General features: G+C 35.6%; 1 protein-coding gene across 2 annotated transcripts in view; it reads right to left on the minus strand.

Moving 5' to 3' along the window:
* Positions 1-2930: 2930 nt before the first annotated feature.
* The window catches only part of MAP3K7 (mitogen-activated protein kinase kinase kinase 7), a 65890-nt gene continuing 43560 nt past the window's right edge, over positions 2931-25260 (minus strand). For both annotated transcript variants that reach the window (XM_010834722.1, XM_010834723.1), the window contains 5 exons: positions 22209-22273; positions 14019-14124; positions 9306-9367; positions 8513-8628; positions 2931-6029 (listed from right to left, as the gene is read on the minus strand). In XM_010834722.1, coding sequence (XP_010833024.1) covers positions 5849-6029; positions 8513-8628; positions 9306-9367; positions 14019-14124; positions 22209-22273 — 530 coding nt within the window. In that variant the 3' untranslated portion in view covers positions 2931-5848. The remainder of the gene's footprint in view (positions 6030-8512; positions 8629-9305; positions 9368-14018; positions 14125-22208; positions 22274-25260) is intronic.

Consider the following 25260-nt stretch of genomic DNA (forward strand, 5'->3'; position numbering starts at 1 on the left):
TAATTTTGTAGGAAACATTGAAAGTCAGAAGGGGTCTAGTGTGTGTGTAATGAAGAAATATCACCATTTTCTCTTCAACCATAAAGTTACGTCCATTTTCAGGTTTCTTTAGTCTCTAATTTGGTCAATATATCAATCAATGATTAATATAGCCATTTCTACAACTAAAGAAGAGGCAGGTATCCACAGAGAGAAAATAAGCAGTAAATGTAACTTCATTCTGTGAACTGCTTTTGACTTCTAGAAGATAAATAGTCAGCATTTGCTCAGTAATTTCTGGTGCTTTCAAGGCAATTATCCTGCTGCCTTATGGCATCTGTAAGATATTGCTGACCATGAAATTACAGGATGAAGAATGCTTTTCACTACTTGGAAATGTAAAAGCACCATGGAACTCAGATAACGTTAACTGTTTCTCAGAAAAGTTTCACTGAAAAAACTGACACGAAGGGACTTCCCTGGTGGTCCGGTGGCCAAGACTCTGCTCCCAATGCAGGGGACCTGGGTTCTATCCCTGGTGAGGGAACTAGATCCCACAGGCTGCAACTACAGATCTCCTATGCTATAACTGACATTTGGCACAGTCAAATAAATAATTAAACAAAAATAACTATAAAAAAAAAAAACTGACATGAAGGGCAGCTCATTTAAACAGAAGTGTAAGTTTCAGTGGGACCTCATGGCAGGGGCATAAGATGCTCTGAGAACCAAGGATTAATCATCAATGAACAAAGAGTATAGGTCCTGCTGGTAAGCAGTTTACACTCTGCCAATGCAATAGATAGGACCACTGATAGCACCTGTATGAGGTATCATACCTAACAATTTTTAAAGAAGATTGTTTTTGTTATTTAAAATGTTGTTCTTCATATTATTTTGCAGTAACCAACCTAATCTTTCCTTTTTTTTGATCAAGAAAAAAGCAGCTACAACGTAAAAACAAACAAACAAACAAACAAAAAACTGAAAAGAAATTACATGTATCAACCATATTTGCTGAAAATCACCAAGGACTGAATATTTACTAATGTTACTCACCATGACCATTCACATTTCTAACACCTGAAGTAATCCAGATACAAATAAGCTTAAAACAAACAAATGCAAGGGATTTTGTGAGTGAAGTATTAAAGTTCTATAAAAACAAAGTGATCCTAAATGTTTCAGAAGATGGTAACACTGTACAATCGAATAGGCCATACTGGACATATCTACAACCTCTTAAAACCTACACTTTCCCTCAAAAACTGATACTGAAAGGTTTTTAAGCATCATTAAAAATGATTAAAATCAAAAACTCCTCTCAAAGGAATGAACACAACTCAAGAAGAGGAAAAAGCATAAAAAGAGTACATATTGAATCATTTCATGTATGTAAAATTCTAGAAAATGTTAACTATTTTATATTGCTGGAGAGGAGAACACTGTGGCTTGGAGAGAAGGGAGGGACAGATTTTAAGAGATGAGAGAAGCTTTGCAAGGGATGGAAATGTTTGGGATCTTGGTTGCTGGGATAGTTTAAAGTGTGTGATTTAGCTGCTAAGTCATGTCGGACGCTTTTATGGCCCCAGGGACTATAGCCTGCCAGGTTCCTCTGTCCATGGGATTTCCTAGGCAAGAATATTGCAGTGGTTTGCCATTTCCGTCTCCAGGGGATCTTCTCGACCTAGGGATCGAACCCATTTCTCCTGCATTGCAGGCGGATTCTTTACCACTGAGCCACCTGTGATAGTCCGTTTACAAGTGTGTACATATGTCAAAGCTCAATAAATTGCATACTTTAAATGGATACAGTTTATTGTATTAAAAATTACACCCCAATTATTCTTTAATGAGACCCCCTGCCCCCGCCACAACTGAAGTGACTTAGCACACACCAAAAAGGGCAAAAAACAAAAAAAGAACAAATCAAAAATGAAAAAAACCTGGGTAAAGTCTCATTTTTTTTTTAAGAATGGAGGAGTCTAAAGACCAGGTCTTATAAGCCCATGACCTGTTTTTCCATTTTGAGCACATTCTTCAGGTCTGGGGGTTGAGAGTGGCACAGAAGACTGAAGACACCCTACCCATCAAGTAAGTGAATGAAAAAGCTGAAGCACCTCAGTACTCAGTGAGCATTTTAAACTACAGCACAGCAAAGTGGTTTAGAACAAAGACTTAGGCTTAAAAGAGATACACTTGGGTCTCAATGTTGGCACTGCTGCTATCTGTAGAGTGGTCACTAAGTCCCTGGGACTGCAAGTTCAAGGTTACCTCATTTTCCCTTCCTTTGCCATTCAATTTTCCTTCACATGGGCTGGCAGTGGCCACAGAGTCTCCAGGCATATGATTCTGCTGAAAACAGATGATGATGGAAAAGCAGACTCAGGCACCAGTCTTAACCTTTAGGAGCCTATTGACACATCTGTGAAATGGGAATATCATCTGACTATCATGTGACTGAAATGGACATGTCACTTGGCAGGAGCCACAGCAGCTTGGCTTATCACAGGTGCCCAATAAATATTTGTTGAGGAATGCGTGAATAAGCGGATGTATTTACTAAAGTGAAGGCAGAATTTATAAGGATGTGTATGCACAGATGTGTAGGTTAGAAGGCTAACAGGTTGATAAAGAAACGAAATAATGTAATTTAGATAGACTACAAGAAATCAGGTTGCTAATGAGCATAAGTGTAGTGATGTACACTGTGTTATATACTTCATACAAATCAGGGTTCATTGAAATTGTGAAGAGAATCCATTTGACCAAAAATCTGAATTTGAGGAAAACTTCTCAAGAATCATTTAAAAATTTTACGATGGCATTAAGTATTAGGAGTCTGACTTTTCAGTTTTTATTCTATTTTGTATAAGCCAAACAGGCTACTGGAACTGAAGACCTCATAGCTCTTTTGCTGATATAAATCATTCACCAGTTTTATGACCAAGTTTAGAGTAACAATCTGAATTTTATTACAAACAAAAAATAAATCTAAAAAGCTTCCTTCAATTACATAGTATGCACAAGGATTTCTGCATTACATCATTTTACATAAAATGTTCTGAATGACAGAAGTAGCCAACTTCCTACCATTTGAAGAGAGGAGCTGACCGCTGAAAACCACACACATTTACAGAAAGAAACAAGAGTTTCACAGGGAAGGCCTGTGATCTCTGGCTACAGGCAGGAGCTGAAACTAGGAACACAAAAGAAACTTGGAGAAACGGAAAAGACATTCAATGCTCTAAAACACTTCAGCAAAAATAGTCAAACATTTGTAAACAACTTTTAAACAGATCTCTTCAATATACTATGTGGCTATAAGGTAAATATTCTTAACTGATTTTTATTTGACTCAAAAAGTCTATTGTAACTGCTGAGGAGCATTTCCCTGTAAGTTAGATAAAAGCTTTGTTTTCTTCCCCTGGAGGCAAAAATAAAATGTAATTAGCGCTTATTCAAGGACTGCCTGTGAATTTTTCAGACTAGGACCTTTTAGATACTTCCATGTTTGTTAGCTATTCCCATCCCCCGAAAATACATGAGTTAGAAGAAATGGTAAAGCCAGAATTAATAACAAATTTGGTTCCTTGTTAACATCTCTGAAGGGCTGACGGGTAAGAACACTGGTGAAACCGGCTACAGATTTTAATTAACCCTGCTATCTTTTTTTCCCCTTCATCAAGAATAATAAGGACTTAAAAACATGAGCTTGGCAATGCAAGAACTTAGAAACGAAGTAAGGCTGAATTGTGCTCAGTGTGCAGGACAACTGCAGCACTGGAAACCCCAGGAACATAATGTAAACAGACACATGAGGGTTTAACAGCCTTTTCTGCATTTGGCACCATGACTTAAAACTATTTTCTTCCATTTACCTATTTGGGATATTTTTATGAAGTGACTGCATATAGCAATAATAATAAACTTTCCCTTTAAGTATGTAATGTATAACAAAAACACATTAATCACCAGAAATAAAATCTACAATCTGCTAAATCCTAATGGAAAAGTTCCGTCTTAGCATCCACGCTTGGCTATCTCATGCTCTGAGATGATTAGAAAAGTCTCTAAACACTGGCTAGGTCCCTTTTGGTGGAGTGACAGATGTACAAACAAGCGTAATACTATGAAAGAGTGACGCTTTTCCTTAAAGTTATTCTCCATGTCAATTTTATTCGACTACTAATACATTGAGCCTAATATCACCTTTGGCTAGGTAATTAAATTATTTGGGAATGAAAACTCTGTTTATTTAAATGAAATAAGTCAATATTTATTGATATTTATCAGAAACTTTTAAATAATAGATTCTGAAGAAGCTAAAAATGACACAGTTAAGTACAAACTGTCCTTTACCTTTATTGCTTGTATACACAAGAAATACATTATAAAACTAGTGGGAAGAGGAAAAAATAATGGAAGAAAAAGTTACCTGCTTTAGTATTTTTAAGAATAGTTTTGATAACTTCTTAGATCAACTTGCTTATCTGAAACAGAGCAAAACTACAATACAATCACAATATAATTCTAATAATCACAGCAATTATGCTTTCATTTTTAATTTTCTCTTCATAAAACATTAATGCTATAAAAATGAGGTTGATGACATCCTTATTTAAAAGACACATTATACTGGTATCAAAATGTAGTTTATTTTAATACCAACTGAAAAAATAGAGCTTATATAGTCTATTATTTCAATGAAGTTTTATTATTACTTTTATTTTCAAAGTTGGTAGCAAAGTTACTGTTAACAATATAAATTTTTTCTTTATAAGCGAAATTCCTTTAAAAGTGTTGAAAGGCATTCTAGGATGGGCTTGCAAGGAAAATCAATCATTCCAATATTGATAAATAGGATACTTGATGAATTGAGATTTATTCCTTTAACTTCCTCACTAACTTGTCCTGATTTGTCAGGTTTTTTACTCATTTGGTATCGTAAAAGTAGTTTAGGCCTGAGCCTTTTAGCTGGAGCAATTATTTCCATTTTCCATGATTTCTCTTCAGTTTTCCAAATATACAATAAAACAATACAATAATCACTGCAGGAAGGAATGATCAGTTAAGTTGGATCATGTTCATTTACCTTTTAATTTCATTTAAGGGATATTAATATTAGTCATAAAAGCTTTACAGTTTCAGCACACATACACGCAATCACAGAATTAAAAATCTTTATACCTTTTAAGAAAAGGGTTCCACTTTGTTCAATGTATCATAGTCAAATTTAAGTCTAAAGAAATACACTTCTATTAAATACAGCGGCCATCACTTACCTTAAAGTTTATGGATAAAGTTCAGTACTGATCCAAGGATGCTGGCATCAAAGCCCTCCCTCTCAACTATCCCTAGTTTCTGCATTTCTATAATGTACCACCAATTATTCTAGATTTATAATACCCTGTCTTTAACTTGGTATATACCACCTTTTGGATAAAAAGATTATTGGTTGTTTGAGATGAGATACAAGAACAAAATCATTCTTGAGGTTCCACCTCGAAAAAAAGACGATGTTTGCTCATAGCAGCTAGTTTGACACCCCTGTTTTCCTTAGGCTAGCCTTCACACAACGAGCATGCATATACAGCCATGGTTCACTGCATCTGTTCTGAAGTTGAGAACTGCTGCTTATTCAAGTACAGATGCCCCCATGTGATGTAAGGAGACAGTTGAATTGCATGTCCACCATGAGAAAAGGAAAATAAACGATGAAACAAATGCAGCAAATATAGGCAGCTGGCATTCAGAACACGCCAAAAAGCTAACACTCATGAATTGTCATTATAAGGGTCTTTCTTTCCTTTAAAAAAAAAAAAAAAGTCTTTCTTTGCATATTTTGAAATTTAAGGGTCCCAGAGAATCATGAAGTGCCTTGTCGTTTTTGCTGCTGACTCCTGATGACCTCTAGCTGTTTTTTGCATTGCTGATAGTAAGTTGAAAGGCTTTTGTTTTCATCTAAAAGCTTTTTATGTTCCTGTACCAGACGAGATGTATTTTGCTGGTCCTTTTCATCCTGGTCCAGTTCTGCAACTAGTTCCTGCCTAAAAACAAATAACACACATTACATAGGATGGAAATATTCCTACCTTAACAGCTGGTGATAAAAGCTCTAAATAATTAGAACTTTGATTCTGGGTCTATCATTATACATCTTAGGTACACTGCTGCTGCTGCTACTAACGGAGAAGGCAATGGCACCGCACTCCAGTACTCTTGCCTGGAAAACCCCATGAATGGAGGCTAGGTACACTAGTCGGACACAATTATGGGCTGGAATGGAAACTATCATCTACTCTTCTAGCATACCCATACAAATATCATACTCCTTTTAATAAGTGTAACTGTACTTAGGTAAGTAGTGAAAACAGATAAAATGGTATAATAAAGTTCCAGAAAATTTCATTTGTTACCCCTTGTATGTAGGAAGGAAGAAAAAAGGCTGGGAAGAGCTTACTCTGGCTCCACTTAAAAGTAACCCTTGAAGTTTTAATCATTCACATTTGACTTTCACATTCCCGTTTTCATATGCAAAGTTGAAGTCACAATTGTATTCAACTACAATGCAGTGGTAGCTAATAAAACATTGCCAAGATAATTAAAATAGGTGCTATCCAACTTAAATCCTACTTAAATCCAACTTAATTTCCTACTTTGAAAATAATGAAATGAATACAAAGTACCACCCTTGCAATTATTTTTGAGAAAAACCAGAGTCTTTTACAGCCTGATAAACTTTTTTAAGTGCCTTTTATTTAGAGGATATTATGTATTAGTTCCTAAAGGGACTCTACTAGAAACAACTGAATAATTAATGAAAGGCTCTCAAACAAAAATTTACTAGTAACATTTCTTAAAGTACTTAAAACAGATTAAAACTGCCATATTTTTTTACAGTGTCCCTCAATTCATCCTGTGTTTTTTTTTCCAGCACAGAATTCCTCTTTCAAATGATTAAAGTATGAAAACAGTACAGATTAAACATGTGACATAAGAAATAGCTTTTTTCCTTAACATAAAGTGTGACAAAATTCCATAGTTCTACAGTTCATACAGTTTAATATTTAATCTATTTAGCTTTACCTTTAAAATGTTAAACTGAATTTATCAAAATCATGGTATTAGAAAATTGTGAAAAAACCTTTTTTCTCCTTTCTTGAAAGTACCACCATAAATCAGTGTGTCAAAGGAGTAAAATTTCATGAAGGTCATGTTCAAGAAAACGGAAACACTGTTTCTTAAGAATCTCAAGTAGAGAAGAATGGAAATGGGACTGTATTTCTTTAAATGGGGAGAAAAGTAGTCTATTTCCCAGAGCAACGTGTGAGTATTGAACTCCTCAGAAAAACACTCAGAGATGAAATAAAGCCCTCTAATAAGTCATTCTACTCTCTGAAACATATACCTGGAGAGACTCTACCAAAATGTTTCTAAGATAAAGCACAACTAAACAATAGTAAATCAAATTATTTTACCTGTGTCCAAGGACAATAAATCCGTTTACCAATAAACCTAAATAGCTTTTAACTTTAAAATTCTGAGAACATAAAATATATGGTTAAGATCACCTATTTATTTCCCTTATGTCTTGCTAATATAATAAAATTCAGTCAAGAGTTCAGTCATACATGGAAAATTAGCCAGGGGTGCTTAAAAAACATAAATATAGAAGATTCTTTAAAAAACTAGGAATAAAACTACCATATGACCTAGCAATCCCACTCCTAGGCATATACCCTGAGGAAACCAGAAGTGAAAAAGACACATGTATCCCATTCATTGCAGCACTATTTACAATAGCTAGAACATGGAAGCTACCTAGACGTCCATTGACAGATGAATAGATAAAGAAGTTGTGGCACATAAACACAATGGAATATTACTCAGCCATAAAAAAGAACACATTTGAGTCAGTTCTGATGAGGTGGATGAACCTAGAACCTATTATACAGAGTGAAGTGAGTGAGAAGGAGAAAGATAATATGGTATTCTAATGCATATATACATGGAATCTATAAAAATGGTACTGAAGAATTTATTTATAAGGCAGCAATGGAGAAACAGACATAGTAGAATAGACTTATGGACATGGGGAGAGGGGAGGAGGCAGTGAGATGTATGCAAAGAGTAATGTAGAAACTGACATTACCATATGTAAAATAGCCAATGGGAATTTGCTGTGTGCAGGAAACTCAAACAGGGGATCTGTATCAATCTAGAGGGGTGGGATGGGGTGAGAGACGGGAGGGAGGTTCAAAAGGGAGGTGATATATGTATACCGATGGCTGATTCATGGTGAGGTTTGACAGAAAACAACAAAATTCTCTAAAGCAGTTATCTGTCAATAAAAAAATTAAAAAAAAAAAAAAGAACAAACATAAACATAGAGAAAAGCTCCACATGAGACATATACTTCATGATTAATTCCAAGAATTATGGTTTTCATGTCTTTAAACAATATTGCACCTTAGCACATTTTAAACTCAAAATACCAATTATTTATTTTTATTCATAAAAGATAACTTACTTTCTCTGTAATAACAATGCAATTTCTGTTTGGACTTTCATGTATTCCTGTGCCATCTTACAATGCTGTTCAAACACTGCCATAGATTCTTTGGAGTTTGGGCATGGTGCTAGAGGCTGGAAATAAATCACAAATGTTAAAAATATAGTTAAATCAAATCTCAATATCTAGCTGAGCATTAAGACAGACACTGTAATAAGACTTTTATAGCACTAAAGCAATGATCTTTTAAAAATAAGTGTTAAATAAACCAGGCCTAGAAAATCTCAGTGTCCTTTGCCAGTGTTAACTCAGATCTTAAATTTATACTTGCTGTTTTCAAACTTTTGAACCATGACTACCGCACTCTTGACCTCTGGTTTTACATTTCAGTTGCCAAACTATTATACTGAAAGATGTTTACAGCTCTCATACTCAGGCAGAGAAGTGTATTACTTATATTTTAGTCACCATGAACACGCCAATGTATCACAAAATCTATTAAGGAGAAATGAGCTTATATGAGTTTTAAATTTTAATACAGTAACAATGAAGAGCCAAGACCTATTCTTGGCAGCTGAACAAAGATGAGAGTAGTTTAAGGTGATTGTTGGATTCGAAACATATGATTCTGGCAATCTCACCAACTTAATTGAGAATCAATTATTTCAATTTGATTTTTAAAAGTTTAAGGAGGCCAACTGAAAGCATAAATAAATGCATACACAATGACAAATAAGAACACAACCACCAGCTTTAAAGACAAACTTCTCTAAAAAGGAAAAAGGAAACTGCTGAGAAAGTACTCCTTTACCTGTAGTTGGTGATCCAGTGTAAGATATGCCATTGGGATGGAATTATCTGATCCATTGGTATCTGGAATTACAGCATGTGTTTTATTTATTTTCTGTCATAAATAATTAAAAACAAAGCAAGAAAGCAGATGATTGTTTTTCCTAGAGAAAAAAGTTATTGCTACTGGTAATTTTTTATTTCTAAAGGTAAACAGAGGACATCCAATTACAGATAATTGGAGTACAACCATACTCTCATGCCTAAATTTAAGCTGGCTATGAACTGAACACCATATATTAAAGCATGTAAGCCCTTGTTTAATTAAAATCAAAAACAGTCATATGGGACCTTTATATTTTAAATTCAGTCTTATGGACTTCTACCTAATCAAGCCTCACATTCCTTCTCTCCTCGATCACATTAAGTTTACTATAAGGCTGTGCCAATTCAGCAATTATCAGTGTTCCTTCACAGGGAAAGGGGGAAAGCAAGAGGTACATTCTTTTCCAGTAGGTCAGCCTCAATTAGCAAAGATTCTAGCCGCCCATCCCACTCCTCCCAATGAGAATCACTGCAGAGAACGAGAGGTGTTACTGATAGGAGTGTATTACACACATGGACAGCAAGAAAAGTGTGACTTAATGTCAAAACAATTAAATGGGTTAACTCGAACAACCAAACAGCCAATTTATCAAAATATCTGAACACACAAGTTTTGTTTGTATTTCAAAAAGAGGTAAAACTGCCACAACAACTCGCTAGAGAAGCATGGGTCGCTCTCTTCCCAATATGAACATGTATATATGTTTCTAGGAGCAGGAAGGATAACTGGGAGGTAATAGAGACTTTCCTATTTCAGAAGTAGCTGCTTCCCCAGTATTAACAGAGAATAAATGAGTTAAGCACGTGAGCTATTCACCCTTTTTCTGTTAGAGACTCCAGGAAAGAGTGGTGTAGATGAAGGCAAGGTCAGGAAGACAGCCAGGCACTTCCTCAAATACAATAAAAAACTAAGACAGTTAGATGGTTCAATAACCTCCTAAGTTACTGCTGACTGATATTCCAGTTTTGTTATTTGTTTTTTTAAAGCCACTGAGAATGTGTTTTCAAATAACTCCAAAAACTAAGCTAATTCAGAGCAGATGAGATAATGTATTTAAGGAATACCATGCAGTGCTAGCTAGTCTCTGGGGAGGACTCAACACATGGCGCTGGTTCTTCCTTTTTAATTATTGTCTTTGATACTAAGTGAAGAATTGGGAAAGCACAGCAATTTAAGATATTCAAGTTTACATTTCAGATTTAAAAAGTCATGTTAAACTGTTGCTGTTGTTTAGTTGCTAAGTTGTGTGCTGGAGTGCAATAAAGAAGGAATAACAGAGTATTGCCTTAGAGCTTTAACCCTAAAATCATATATTAATGCAAAGGCTTTCTTTGAAATAGCTAAACAAGAAATACATTTATTTTTCTGATGAAACCTCTCCCCACCCCCTGCAATAGTTTCAAATAATTCCTCCACTGATTACTGCTTTTCACAAAATTAAACTTATTAAAGGTGATTTCCTCTGAACTTACTGGAAAAATTAAGTGTCTTCAAATTTCTTTAATATTTCTACTCTTATCACTCTTTCTTAAATCTTTGATACTTCATATATCATATTTAATCAGTCCCCTTTCCCAATATGTATTTCAGAATTAAACATATCAATGTTTCACAGTATTCTGGGGGTTAAAAAAAAAAAAAAAAGAGTCCAAGGATTGTGCTATTTTCAAACAATTTTAAAGCCCTCTGATGGTGGGAATTAAGGTCCTTTACTAAATTTCATCTGTTCTCTGAATCCAAGAAGTGAGATTTTACCTTCTCACTTAAACTGAAATTCAGCTTTCAGTTTCTGGTTACAAGGCTTTCCTGACAGCTCAGTTGGTAAAGAATCTGCCTGCAATGCAGGAGACCTGGGTTCAATCTTTGGGTTGGGAAGATCCGCTGGAGAAGGGAAAGGCTACCCACTCCAGTACTCTGGCCTACGGAATTTCATGGACTGTACAGTCCATGGGGTTGCAAAGAGTTGGACATGACTGAGCGACTTTCACTTTCTGGTTTTAAGACAGCAAGGTTATTCCATGAAAGTCTGTCTTATAATGTTTTAATTGCTGATCAAATCTAACTTCTTTTCCTAAATATCAGAATTGATATTGAGTTGGTTAAGTTAGGTAAAACCTCTCGTCCAGTCTCTTAAACACAAAACTTATAACTATCTCATATTCTCTAAGTATATGCTCCCTTCAACTAGAATGCTGTCTTCTCCTTTCTGCTCTATGACTAAATAATAAATCTCATTATTTTTTTTTTTAAAGTCACAGACTATGCCAGGTCTTATCTACAATTACTAAAACACTCAGCTTATACTGTAAATGTAGCAGTTTGTTATATACCATGATGAGTTTACTTTTAATGTGTCAGTACCATGACTCTAATCAGAATACAAACAAATGGGGCATGACTCATGTTTCAATCTTTGCAAAGTACTAGGTACAGGGCCATCTCTTGAGTGAGTGTCCCCCCACCACTGTGGCACGCTCTACTGGATCCAGGTTATCTCTCTTACTAGCTGCTCTTGGGTATGTCGGTCTTTTTTTATCCCCAATATATCACAAGTAGAAACCCATATTACAAGAGCACTATGCATTACAATTATTATTTTGTTCTTTTTCTCTGAAAAACACAAAAAACTGCTGCCCTTTTAAATTAAAAAACCCAATTAATTAGGTTGTTTTAACATATGCACTTCTACATTTTTTTCTTGGTCAGTGGGCCTTGAAAGAAAAAGGTTTTACCTGTCTCTTCCCTACAATTTATTCTGTTAGCTTCAGTATCAATATTTTTCTTAGAAACAGTGCAAAGCTGAACTTTATTATTTACAAACTTAAACCAGATTCTCAATACCTAAAATTATATTAAAAATTATTTAAAAACAATAACCACACATTTATAGTATATTTCACAGCAGAGATGAAATTTAGTTGATACTGCAACCTGGACTTATGTATGATGCCTAGCTATTGGTATTTTGTGGTATTTTAGGTTCCAGAAAAGGAACAAAGAGAGATGGAAGTTGGAAGAAGAAGAACACATAAAATGGAATCACAGCAGTTAAATGAGAGGGATGTAGGAGAACTCTGATTTTGCCCTCATGAATTCGCTATCTGCCCCACTTTGACTGGGATGTCTAGGTTAGTCCAGGATGAAATGAGAAGACCCAGCAAATGCTGTAATGCCAGGGCAAGTATACCCTCATTGAAGGATGTGTGAATCAAAGAGAGCTAAAACTACCTGAATGTCAACAGTCAAATCTGTCAAGATCATTTCCCTGTCCCTTTCTGAGGAGAAGCCTGTCATGATAAACATGTGCTGAGTAGTGGGCAATGTTCTGGAAAATTGGAGGCTGGGCTGTGATGGGGGTGAAATTTAGGAGTTTCTGCCACCACTAAATTTAAACTTTCTAAAACTAGGGAGTACATCCAAGGCTAAATATAGTTCTATCTTACATGACACAGAGAAAAGCCACCCAGTTAATTTTTTTAAATTGCATTATGAACTTGACGATACCATGTCAAATATCTATAAATACTTATAAGCAGAATTTCAGTTTGTAAAGACAGAAAGCTGACTTTTTAATTTCAATTTAATTGCCATTATTAATACCATTGTTGATCTGATATAAAATCCCAAATGGTTTAGTTTTTCGAGGTCTAAGAGATCATCTTCCCTCTCTGACACAATAACGTATAAATAATTTTCATAGAAGAATATTCTGCATATTTATCAAGGTATCCTCTGAATGCTAAAGAAAAGTTAATTTTATTATGGCACATAATTTCCTGGTTACCCATAATGAAACTATTTCATTACTACCTTCAGACAGACAGATTTTACTTATATTCTGATTTTGATCAGTTAAGTTATTCATGTTGGAGAGTTTTAATAACTCTTCAGTTCAGTTCAGTTGCTCAGTTGTGTCTGACTCTTTGCGACCCTATGAATCTCAGTACGCCAGGCCTCCCTGTCCATCACCAGCTCCCGGAGTTCACTCAGACTCACGTCCATCGAATCAGTGATGCCATCCAGCCATCTCATCCTCTGTCGTCCCCTTCTCCTCTTACAGGCCTTTAAAAATCTATTTAACAGGCTATTTATGTGACGGAAATGAGGTCTCTCTCTCAGTTAAAAATGATTCAAAAGGTCAAAGGACAGAAAAAAAAAATTTTTTTCTTACCAAGGTACACAATATCTTGTATTTTTAAAACAAAACACTGAGATGAAGATGATTACTTTACTATCCTGTTTTTAGTTATTCAAAAAATGAGAATTAACTACTATCATTACTACCAGAAGGATATATTGTAATAGAAAAATCAGACTGAAATATCAACAACAGAGTATCTTTCTACTTAAAAACTACCCCAAACAAACCATCTTACAAAATACTAGGTTTAGTATGGGCGGGGGCGGTGGGGGGGGGGGGCAGTAGAAGGGGAACCACATGAGGAAAAGTAGTTTCCGTCTTAGTAGTCAAAAAGATATTTTAAAATTTATTACTAAATATTCGATTTTATTAATAGGGAAATCTAAACTACAGTATAACGCCAGTCTTTATAAACATTAGAGTTATCACATGATTAAATGAACATAAACATGATAAATTCAACTTTATTGAGGAAATAAACTGGTCACCTGTGGAATCGTCAGGGGTCCATGGATGACTGCGAGCTGGCTTTTCTGAGGTTGGTCCTGAGGTAGTGATCATTCTGACGCTAGGACTGGATGACCTACTGCTCACCTGGAGGAAGAAATGACAGGAGGAACAAAGTGTGATTTTGATATAAAAACAAAAATAACAAGAGAAAATTTCTATTCTAAGGCAAAGGAAAGACTTCCATTTTTATCAGAAGAGGTTCTAAAACACTTGCAAGAAATCAAATAGATCCTCTAGGAATATTATATTAATATATGTATGCTAAAATTTTATATGCATTCACACCTAATACCTCTTAGAAACCAATAAGCTTGCAAGAAAGTAAGGGAAATGCTCTGAGACCAGAAATAAAGTCTAGCAAGTGCTTAAGCTGCTAGCCCTGGGCATTTCAGCTGAAGCCCAATGGCCTGGAGCTTCTCTGTTCTGCCTGCCTGCTGTCCTCAGAGGAACAGGCACAAAGTCTGGGGTCTTTGCACAATGGGAGTAGGACTGGAGAACCTCTTGCTTAAAGCTAAAACCCAAGCAGGCCTCATTCTCAGTAAACTAGAAAAACAAAACCACAAAACCTACCCTACAAAAGCGGTAACAAGTAAATCTGTCCACCTTAAGTAGCAGCTCTGCGTACAGGGTAGAAAATGTAGCTGCCATCAATCAGTAAAAAATTTCCAAACTCGATGGAAGATGTAACAAATTCCAACCATAACAAAGCCCAAGCAGAAAAACATAAGGAGAGAACCTACATTACAGACTTAAACACAGGCCATATTACAGTCAAATTCTAGAAAACAAAGAAAATAGAAGACAGTAAAATGCAGCCAGAGTGAAAAGATCATCCATGAATACCAGTTAGATCCTCAGCAGCAACAGGGAAGACAGAAGTAGAATATGTTCAAACTGCTGAAAGAAAACAATTGTCACCCTAGATTTGTTCAGTCATCAAAAATGGGAAGAATTAGGTCAAAATAACATTCTCAGATGAGCAAAAACTGAGGTTACAGCCCACAGACTCTTACCAAAAGAATTTACCATCACGATGAGATATTTTGATACTCCTGTGATATATAAAACGGTCCAAAAACCAAACTATGCTCACAGTAAAACCTGACCTTCATAAAAAGCAAGTTTGGTCTAAACATATTTGTGAACCCTATGCTTAAAAAGGGATTCCCAGGTGGCACGGTGGTAAGGAATCCGCCTATCAATGCAGGAGACATAAGAGATGCAGGTTCAATCTCTGGGTCAGGAAGATCCCCTGGAGGAGGGTAGGCAACCCACTCCAGTATTCTTGTCTGGAGAATCCCATGGACAGAGGAGCCTGGCAGGCTATAGTCCATAGGGTCACAAAGAGTTGGACACAACTAAAGCGATTTAGCACACAAACACACACATGCTTAACAAAAGGGATTATGCATTCTTTTCAAGCACCCACGGAACACTTTTGCAAAATGATATAAACATTAAATGGCAGATAATTAGGTTGTTGTAACTATAAGATGAGAATATATGAGTAGACTTGTAGCACCTAACAATTCCTTTCCTAGTTCAAAATTACAGTTCTTTTACAAAACATAGACAGTGACCAAGCCTGGTCACAAAGGTATTTTTCTCTTTGAGTGTAATTACAGTCTGTTCAGACATGAACTCCAACTTGGGCCTGAAATGCTTTATACTACTCTTAAAGTCTGTGATTCCTCAAAAACATGAAAATCTCCTAAGGGCATAGATCATGTGTACTTTTCTACTGGTCACTCCAGGATTAAGGAGATTGCTGAATACATCATATAATGAATAAAAACCACATACATGGTAAAGAACCATATAATAAAGACTCATTAATAATAACAAGCTTTTGGTATTCAAATGTAAGACTGGTGTTTAGGTTTATTTACCACTGATATATAATAAGAATGAGAATATACACCATAGAGAATGGTGATGAAATAATCAACTGTTATTTTTAGAATGCTGTTAACCTCTGTAAACAAATAGATATGACATTATTCCTCAGTCCTTTAACCTTCTTTGTCTGAAAGCCAAGTCTTGAATTAATAAGTACCGTGATATGACCACAGTTATAATTTCTATTGCAAATACAGAGCAATTTTTCTTCAGAGTGCTAGAAGAAGAGGATTTCAGTCAGCCTAATTCTTTGTCAATATTTTACATATAAATATTTGTCACATATGAGAACCAATATCAGTTGTGAGAAATTAAACAAGATAAAATACAAGATTAGGTTTACAAAGTATAAGAATGAATTCTGTACACTAAAAAAAAGGGTCACTGAATATGTGGTATTAAATAATCCCACTTGAACCTAGTATGAATTATTATAATCCTTAAACTTAAATCTTTTCCAAGAGAATTCTTTGCTACTTTATTTCTCTCATCTCATCTCATGTGCACACTCATTTGTTCTATTTCAGATTTCCCAGGAGTTCTAAAACTAAGAAATAAGGCTAATATTTTTAGGTCATCTCATAACTGGTCTTTCTTCAAGGCTATAAGAAAAGCTACAACTTAAATTTAAATCCATAAATTAAGTAAACCAGTCTTTGTATTTCAAGGAATGAGCATCTCAACAAGTAACACAATATGCTAACATTTGTATTAAAAAAAAAAAAACTAAAGAAATACTCAAAAGCAAACCATATTTTTTTGAATACCTGAAAAAATCCAAGGCATAAATCAGGACAGGTAATACTTTGATAATTTAAAAGAAGTATCAAACTGCTGGCAACTGAGTATGAAGGAAGTCTTATTTTTATAGTAGCTGTTTAAAAAAAAAAAAATCACTGATGGCCATAAATGCTCTGAAAACTACTAAAACTCATTTAGGTTGCTCCTTCCTTCAAGACATTTACAATTTCCTTCAAGACATTTATAATTACTTTATTCTCAAAGAAACGGAAAAGTTTAATAAGAAATATAGAGAAACTTGACTTACCACAAGGACTGGCTATGAAAGTGGTTCAGAAATGCCACACAGCAATTTAAGGCAGCAAAAGAATACTAAGCCAAATTTAAACTGCAGGGCGAATGACCATCAGTAGACACGAACCCAAACTGGACTTGGACCAAAACTTTATAAAAAGGAATTGGGAGTTATTTACAAACAAAAATAAAGCTTTGCTTTTTATGTTTCACCTGAAAGACTGGGAAAATATTTTCATAAGTTAAGAATCTACGGCCAGGGTTACTATTAGACTGACATCTGAAAGCTATTTAAAACCCTCAGGAATCATCTTAGTTGCTAAAATTATAGGAGCACAAAACAGAGATTAAATGTTGATTTATATGATATTTTTGTGAAGTAACATCTGAAGAGCATAAATATTCAAAAGAAATGGGTATCAGTAGGTAATGTGGATGTACAAGGGTACTTACCCCATGACGATAATCACAAATTAATTAAATCTATACATGAAAGGATGTACTAAAAATATTCTTTTTAATCCAAAATTATGGGCTCAATCTAATTCTGGCTTCACCACAGTTTATTACAAGACAAATTTTAGAATTTTATTTTTCTTATATGGTCTTTAAATTCTCCAATAGGAAGGTATACTATGAATAAGGAATTATTTAGGAAATATAATTATGTAGGCTTCTGATTTAGAGCTTGAACAGAAAATTATTATTATAGACAAAAGAAATAGTATGAAAAATTGTATTCCTTAACTAAATAATGACAATGTATGATAATACATCTTTTGATATGTGACAGAAGGCCTTTAAAGCAGATACTTTCTATAGTCTCTGTACAGAAGCTTCCCTTATGATACAGAAAGAAATGAATGCCAAAGGATTTTACATCTTTTCAAGTGGTAGTTTTATTTTTCTATAGTAATATAGTGAGAAAAAGTGGTAAGAGACCTGGGGGCAGGCATACAAGCATGTACCAAGCATCTACTGGTGTGTCTGGTACTTTCACATGTTGTAAGAACCCTGGGGGTTGGACATTATGGTCCCCACTGGTACATAATGTTGAAGCTCAGGGAAATGAAGGACTTGCTCAAAGCCACATATCAGGTCAGTAAAGGTAGATTCTTGAGTCCATATAAAAATTAGTATGTCTGGTTCTCTGAATAATCACAATTGTATCATACTGCAGCTGTAATTTGTCATTGACTGCAGCACCCTCCAGGAGAAATCTTGAAAACAGATCTATAAATTTATTATCAAGGAGGATTAGCCTTGCTCAAAAATACAGTACAGTAAAAACTGATAAACAGTATTTAAATAATTAGTGATGATGCAGACCAAATGAAGCCAAACACTTGAAACTGAAGGGGTCTGGAATTACTTTACCATGCGTTGCATTCAGTTTTATATGCAAGACAGCACGATAAGAGTGTAGAGTTCGTGTGCTTTTGGAATCAGATCTGGATTCAAAACTTGATTATAGCAAATACTAGCCAGTGCCAAGGGAAGTAAGACTTAGGTAAGTTTCTCTAAGCCTCAGTCTATCTATCTGCAAAATGGGGAAAATAAAAAGTACCAAACTTTCAGGTTAAAATGTCAATAACATATATTAGAGGCCTGACAGTAAAGGCACAAAATGGGTGCACAATAAATAAAATGCAGTTGTTATTACTGAAGTTCTCCAGTTGATCTGGATGTAAGTCTGATCTGCCCAAACAAGCTCCTGGGAGACCGGGAGACTGGGCCTTCTTGGTCTGTCAATGTACCCTGGTCAAAGCCTACCACGAATGCACCTACCTGTAGTGGAGTGAGTTGGGTTTAGTATCTGTTGCTGCTGCTAAGTCGCTTCAGTCATGTCCGACTCTGTGCGACCCCATAGACGGCAGCCCACCAGGCTCCCCCGTCCCTGGGATTCTCCAGGCAAGAATACTGGAGTGGGCTGCTATTTCCTTCTCCAAAGCATGAAAGTGAAAAGTGAAAGTGAAGTCGCTCAGTCATGTCCGACTCTTAGCGACCCCATGGACTGCAGCCTCCCAGGCTCCTCCACCCATGGGATTTTCCAGGCAAGAGTACTGGAGTGGGGTGCCATTGCCTTCTCCATTAGTATCTGTTGCAGTAAAGCAAAGCACTCTCCCCCAAGGCACTTTGGGGGTGTTTCAGTAAGGTTTTAGGGTGGCTCAGACGGTAAAGCATCTGTCTACAATGCGGGAGACCTGGGTTCGATCCCTGGGTCGGAAAGATTCTCTGGAGAAGGAAATGGCAACCCACTCCAGTAACTCTTGCCTAGAAAACCCCATGGACGGAGAAGCCTGGTGTCCATGGGGTCGCAAAGAGTTGGACAAAACTGAGCGACTTCACTTTCACTTACTAGAGGATTTAGGCTTTTGGTGAGTGATTTGAAGGAGGCCACAAGGAAGGAGGGGTTCACTCTAGATTGGCTACTGTCAGAAAGCAGTGGCAATTCTACCAGGAGGGCAGAGCAGAGTAAGGGTAAAGCTGCTAACTAGTAGAACAGCAGCAGGCACTCATATCCACCGTGAGAGGGCAGTGTTTGGTTTTCTGTGGGTGGCACAGTGATCTTGTTTTCCATCTGTGCTTAGACAACACTGTAAAATGGCCCTGTTTTGTCTCATTTTTCATGATCTCAGAGTCACTTTGTCTACTGGTGTTCTGAGATACTGTTTATTTCCAGCTTCTTACAACACCAAGGCTTTAGTATGAGATCAGTTCCTCGACATCAGGGGTGGCTTTTTTCTCAAATGGAGGCCAGATCCATTACATATGCTTAATGAGCTTCCTGAATTAATAAAAACCTCAGTTAATTTAAAAGTGAGATGTATGCTGTGTGGATTCAATCTTTTACATGAACATTACACAAGCACTTTTAATTAAGAAGCTTGCTATGTTCACCATTCCTCCTCTCCATAGAAATGGCAGTATAAAAATTGCCAATTTTAGTTGACAGATGAAAACTTTAAATGATTTTATTAAGATCAATCTTGAATCAAGAGGCAAAGTAGAAACACCTATCCGATCACTTTCCTCTATGAGATATAATATTGAACTTCATCAGGAAACTCTTTTCCTCTGATGATTGTACTGCCTGGGCAAATACTTTTATGTTCTTTATCAATTTCCATGGCCAAAACAAACCAAAAAAACCCCTATGCATCTGTTTAATCACTGCTTAGCCAGACTTTAAAAACAACTATACCTTCAATTTTGAAAATCCAGATTTGCATACTTTTCCTCTCCAAATAATGTTATTTTCATGAGTAATTAGAAAGATTTAATGGTCATTTATCATAAATAACATTTTCAGGGGAAAACGTTTTCACAGCATATTAAGATTACTATTTGTCACTCTCATCTCTAACTGGATATTAGGCATTTTAAGGTTGTCATATGTAAGTAATCCTGAATGAGTGGATCAATTTTAACACTGGCTAGGCAATGGTTCTATAGAACCTGTTTCACAATGAATTTTACCACTGTATCAAATTCCCCCTTATTCTAAACCTTTGGAGTATTCAGTGACAGTTCATGCAAGTCTGCCTCAGTTCCAGTGTTTTACTATCTCATGTACACATAAATATACATGCAAATAGTAGTGATCAAAGTCTCAGGTCATACAGGATTTGTGAGCAAATAAGTAAGGCTTGGTATGGTGAGGTCAGTCCTGAAATACAGTGATGCCTTTATTCTAGAACACAGAGAAAAAGCACTGGCAGATGCTCCTGAGCTGTCTTAGAGCAAGCCTCTCATTCTTAATCAAAGGGAGAATACTTTGCTAGAGTTTTTCATAACTGGAATGTCAATGGCAATAGTAAACAGCATTAAAAAGGCTGAGTTCATCAAACCTTTAAGGGATCAAAGCAAATACCAGATGTCAAGCTATCTATTACTAAATGCCCTGATTAATGCTTGAAGTATTTGAGGGGGAGAGAGTGGGAAATTTCATTCAAAAGTTCTGAGATCTCTCAAAAGCAGATATACTGAAAAAGATGCTATTAAATTAATAAAATTAAGATTTAGGATCACTTAATATCATAATAAATTAGTATTATACATATTTATTTTATGCATATATGTGTGCATATGCATATAGCTGTACATATATGAATTTGAAGGTGTGTGTGGGCATTATGAGAAATATTTCCAGATATAAGTGAAGATCAAAGATATTTATTTTTAAATATCTCAAGAAGTTTCTGTTAGTTAAGTTAGTTGATGGCTAGAAAAGGCTTTCAAATTTTTATTAACAACTACAAAGAATCTCTAAAATTTCAAGCATGTTATAAAAAAGAAGTAATAATAAACACCTTTTAAGATGAAAAATACTAACACGTTTTACCAGAAATTAAATCGCATTGGTTGTAACACATAATCCTGTAATTTTTTATGTGGTATTTTTATCACTTCAGATGCATGCTACAGTATTAAAATTTATTTCGGCACAACTGAAAGCAAATCAACAACAAAACCTCATAATTAGTTCTCACTTCATTTTAAGAATATGATATAAATTATACATGTTAGGTATTGATGTAAATAATAAAAAAGGCAATGATTGCTACTTTATATACTTGGTTGGTTAAAACTCTGCACCTGTTCAATAATGGCTTAAACTGCAGCACTGTCTGGGACATCTTCAAAGAGGTAAAGGGAGTTTAGAAGAACATCCAGAAATACAAAGATGAAGAATAAAACCCTTAACAACTGGGACAGAAGCCCTGCTAGAGTTCATCCATTTGCTTAGTAAATACTGGCTTAAGGATGTTTAAAAATGTAAATCTAGCGGATATGACAAAGTAAAAGATTATTTAGAGTCCACCAGGTATATCAGTGCCTGTGACCCCAGAGAAGTGACATCTTTATTGGGGGAATACTTAATCTCTTTAGTAAAAAGGAGGTTAACACTAATGATATATTTTGGAGGACAGTGTTAATGACAAATTGTCCCAAGTACAAAACTGAATACTTCCTTATTAAAGCATGTATGAAAAGCACATAATACACACATAGCACTACTGAATTAACCCGTCTCTGCTTAGATTCAAGTTAATAATGGCATTTATACTTTTTTCCCCTTACATGTTTAAGTTGATGATAATGAATTTCTCCATTATTATTTTAGGTCAACTTATAAAACTTATTTTGCAGAGGATACATATTCCAGTTAATTTTTGATTTGTGCCCATTGCTCATCTTCAAAGACAGAGAATTCGAATATTAAGTCTTACCTGACCAGGATCTGTTCCAGTAACAGTCAAGTCTTGGATGGATCTACGTCTTGGCTGCCCGTTGCCTTTTAAAAAAATAATAAAAAATTAAAATACTGAAATCTATTCAGAGACAAGAAGGGTTTAACTGCTACAGTAGGAAGTTGGAATTTGTTGCTCCTTGGATCTACACAGAATGTGAGAAAAACAAGTGTGTTCATTGTTAAAAGAGAAAGAAAGATGTAAGGAAAGAAAGAGAAACCGCTATAGTATTTTAACTCAAAAGCTGCTGGCTTACAATAAAGTGTGTCCTAATACAATAACCACCCCTACCACACGAAGAGCTGCTGAATTCTCTTCCACCATCTTCTGTCATGTACTTAAATAGATGACTGCTTGGGGGCTGGGGCTGATGACGGCATCTATTTCAAGGGCCTTACGTTACAGTTTCTACAGCAAGACAGCTAGCAAGTTGTGAGCCATGACTGGCTTTAACCAACAGCAGTACCTTGTTCGTTTCAGAGCTTAAAAGGATGCTTAGGCTTGAATTTATTGCACTGAGTCACACTTACCTAATCCCATTAGTCTTTGTCAGAATCTAGTAATTTATTATTTGTGAACAACAACTCTTAATTCCTAGTGGAGATGAATGACTCTCATTCCGTTCTCAAATATACAGGTTGTTGAAATGGGCTAGTGTGTTAACCCTGCTTCAGGAACTTCCATGCTAAACATAACTGACTTAAAAACCAGTTTATGAAAGAACTAGACAAATCCAAGTCTTCAGCAACATCGGGTGAAATGAACAATAGCTTCACTCAGCACTTCTATTTGGGAATAGGGCTGTTTACACAGTTATTTTCTAAGATGAGAGATCAGCTGTCTAAAAGGAAACACCAAAATACTATGAGTAACAGCTGACACAATAGTCAAAATTCTTTTGACTCTGAAGACCGTATTATGTAATAGTGGGCAGCGCTCAGACCACATACTCTAATAGTTGTGGCCTGATCAGCCGACAGAATTCATTCTTAAAATTTTATATCTCCATAACCTTCGCTATCTTATTTTAAACCAATATATCCTAGCATCTTAATCAGGGTGACCCTACTATTTTGTACATACACTAAAAGGACCTTACAACAGAAGAATAATGTTTAATGCAATAGTACGTGCAGTGAATATAAAAACTCAAATTTATAGCTATCCTCGAAAGTATAACTCTTTTGTATTTAAAGCTATGTTTCAGAATTCTTTGCATAATCTTAAAGTTACTTCACATTTCTTTTTATTCCAAGCTCCAACTTTCAATTACAAATTGACATAACAACAAACTGCACATTTATGGAATCAGGCACACTAAGATATTTCTCTGAAAACTTTTTAATTATCCCCATTTTCCTGAGGACAAAAAGGATCCCCACTACCATGACTAATGAGCAATTTCAGGCACATTTCATTCAACACAATCATTCTAAAATTAGCTGAGATGAGACAGGCTTGTAAAAGTGTCTGGAATTCTCTTTTCAGATTAGCAACATTTGTGAATCTGGGGAACCACCCAGCACATGTGTCTGAAAATCATTACATCACCATTGCAATAACAACAAAGACAAGCTCTAAGGGAGGGGGGTGGGAGAAGGGGAGGAAAGGGGAATAAAAAGTTTTAAGTAGGGGAAAGGAGAACTGACAGTTAACAGATGCCATAAAATGAGAAATCTATAAGCTACAGCATGAGTCAAAAGCAAGCAATACTAGGCAATGCATTTTCATCAGCATAACCATGGCAGAAACCATCTGGCATACAGTTCAGACGAAGCAAAAAAGGATTGCAATCAACAAATACTTGTTGCTCCAATATTAAGTTTCAAGCCATAATTTAGAAATACGAATGTAAAAAACATCAAGCTCCTATTATCATAAATGAAAATTACTGAGTGTGTGCTCAGTAAATTTAGACTCACTCTGAATTTTTGGTAACTAAACACTAATTTAGAAACTCATTTACTTTACATTTTTTCATGATTCTTTAATATGTGCATACCTGTATTAAACACAGCAGTATAAAGGAAAAAAGTAGAAATAAGGGACAATATGATATCATATTGTCAATGCTTAATCAAAAAATATGGAAGTTATAAATGATGTCTTGAGTTTTTTAATCTGTAATGAATTTTGGAACGTTCAGGACTTCTGACAGGGAACAAAGGATATTTTAAAAAATAACTTTTCTAAGAGCAACAAAAGGAATTTACTATATCCCTAAGCCTGCCTTCTTCCCCATCCCTAAAAGGGTGGTTGGAACAGCAGCTTATAGGGCAATTGCTTTTACAACATAAACAAAATCCATCTCTCCAAAAAGCTGTTCTTTTTATGTATAACTGATTTCTTGAGCTGGTATTTGAAAGTCATCGGAGTCCTTCCAGAGACTGCTGGCTTAGGACCCAGAGAGTCATTCCTGTGGTTTTTCTTATCAGTTTCCTTACCTAAACTACTTACATTTTTCTAGGTTCCAATTTTCTAAAGACATTATTCATGTAAAAATCAACACATTTTCTTGGAGACATCTTTTAATCAAAATGTTGGAAATTTTGATATTTGTTAAGTTTTGAATATTAAAAATTATGGGACACTTATCCTTTTTATATTTTAAAAAGTGATCTTGGTAGACTACAATAAGGTGGAAAAAGACGACCAAAATATTTCCTGTAAAGTTATATGCACTTTCCTATTTCACCCTGTTTATTTAACTTATATGCAGAGTACATCATGAGAAATGCTGGCCTGGAAGAAACACAAGCTGGAATCAAGATTGCCGGGAGAAGTATCAATAACCTCAGATATGCAGATGACACCACCCTTATGGCAGATAGTGAAGAGGAACTCAAAAGCCTCTTGATGAAAGTGAAAGTGGAGAGTGAAAAAGTTGGCTTAAAGCTCAATATTCAGAAAACGAAGATCACGGCATCCGGTCCCACCACTTCATGGGAAATAGATGGGGAAACAGTGGAAACAGTGTCAGACTCTATTTTTCTGGGCTCCAAAATCACTGCAGATGGTGACTGCAGCCATG

The sequence above is a fragment of the Bison bison genome, unplaced genomic scaffold (genome assembly GCF_000754665.1).
Source record: "Bison bison bison isolate TAMUID 2011002044 unplaced genomic scaffold, Bison_UMD1.0 scf7180017864035, whole genome shotgun sequence".
Taxonomy (NCBI): Eukaryota; Metazoa; Chordata; class Mammalia; order Artiodactyla; family Bovidae; genus Bison; species Bison bison.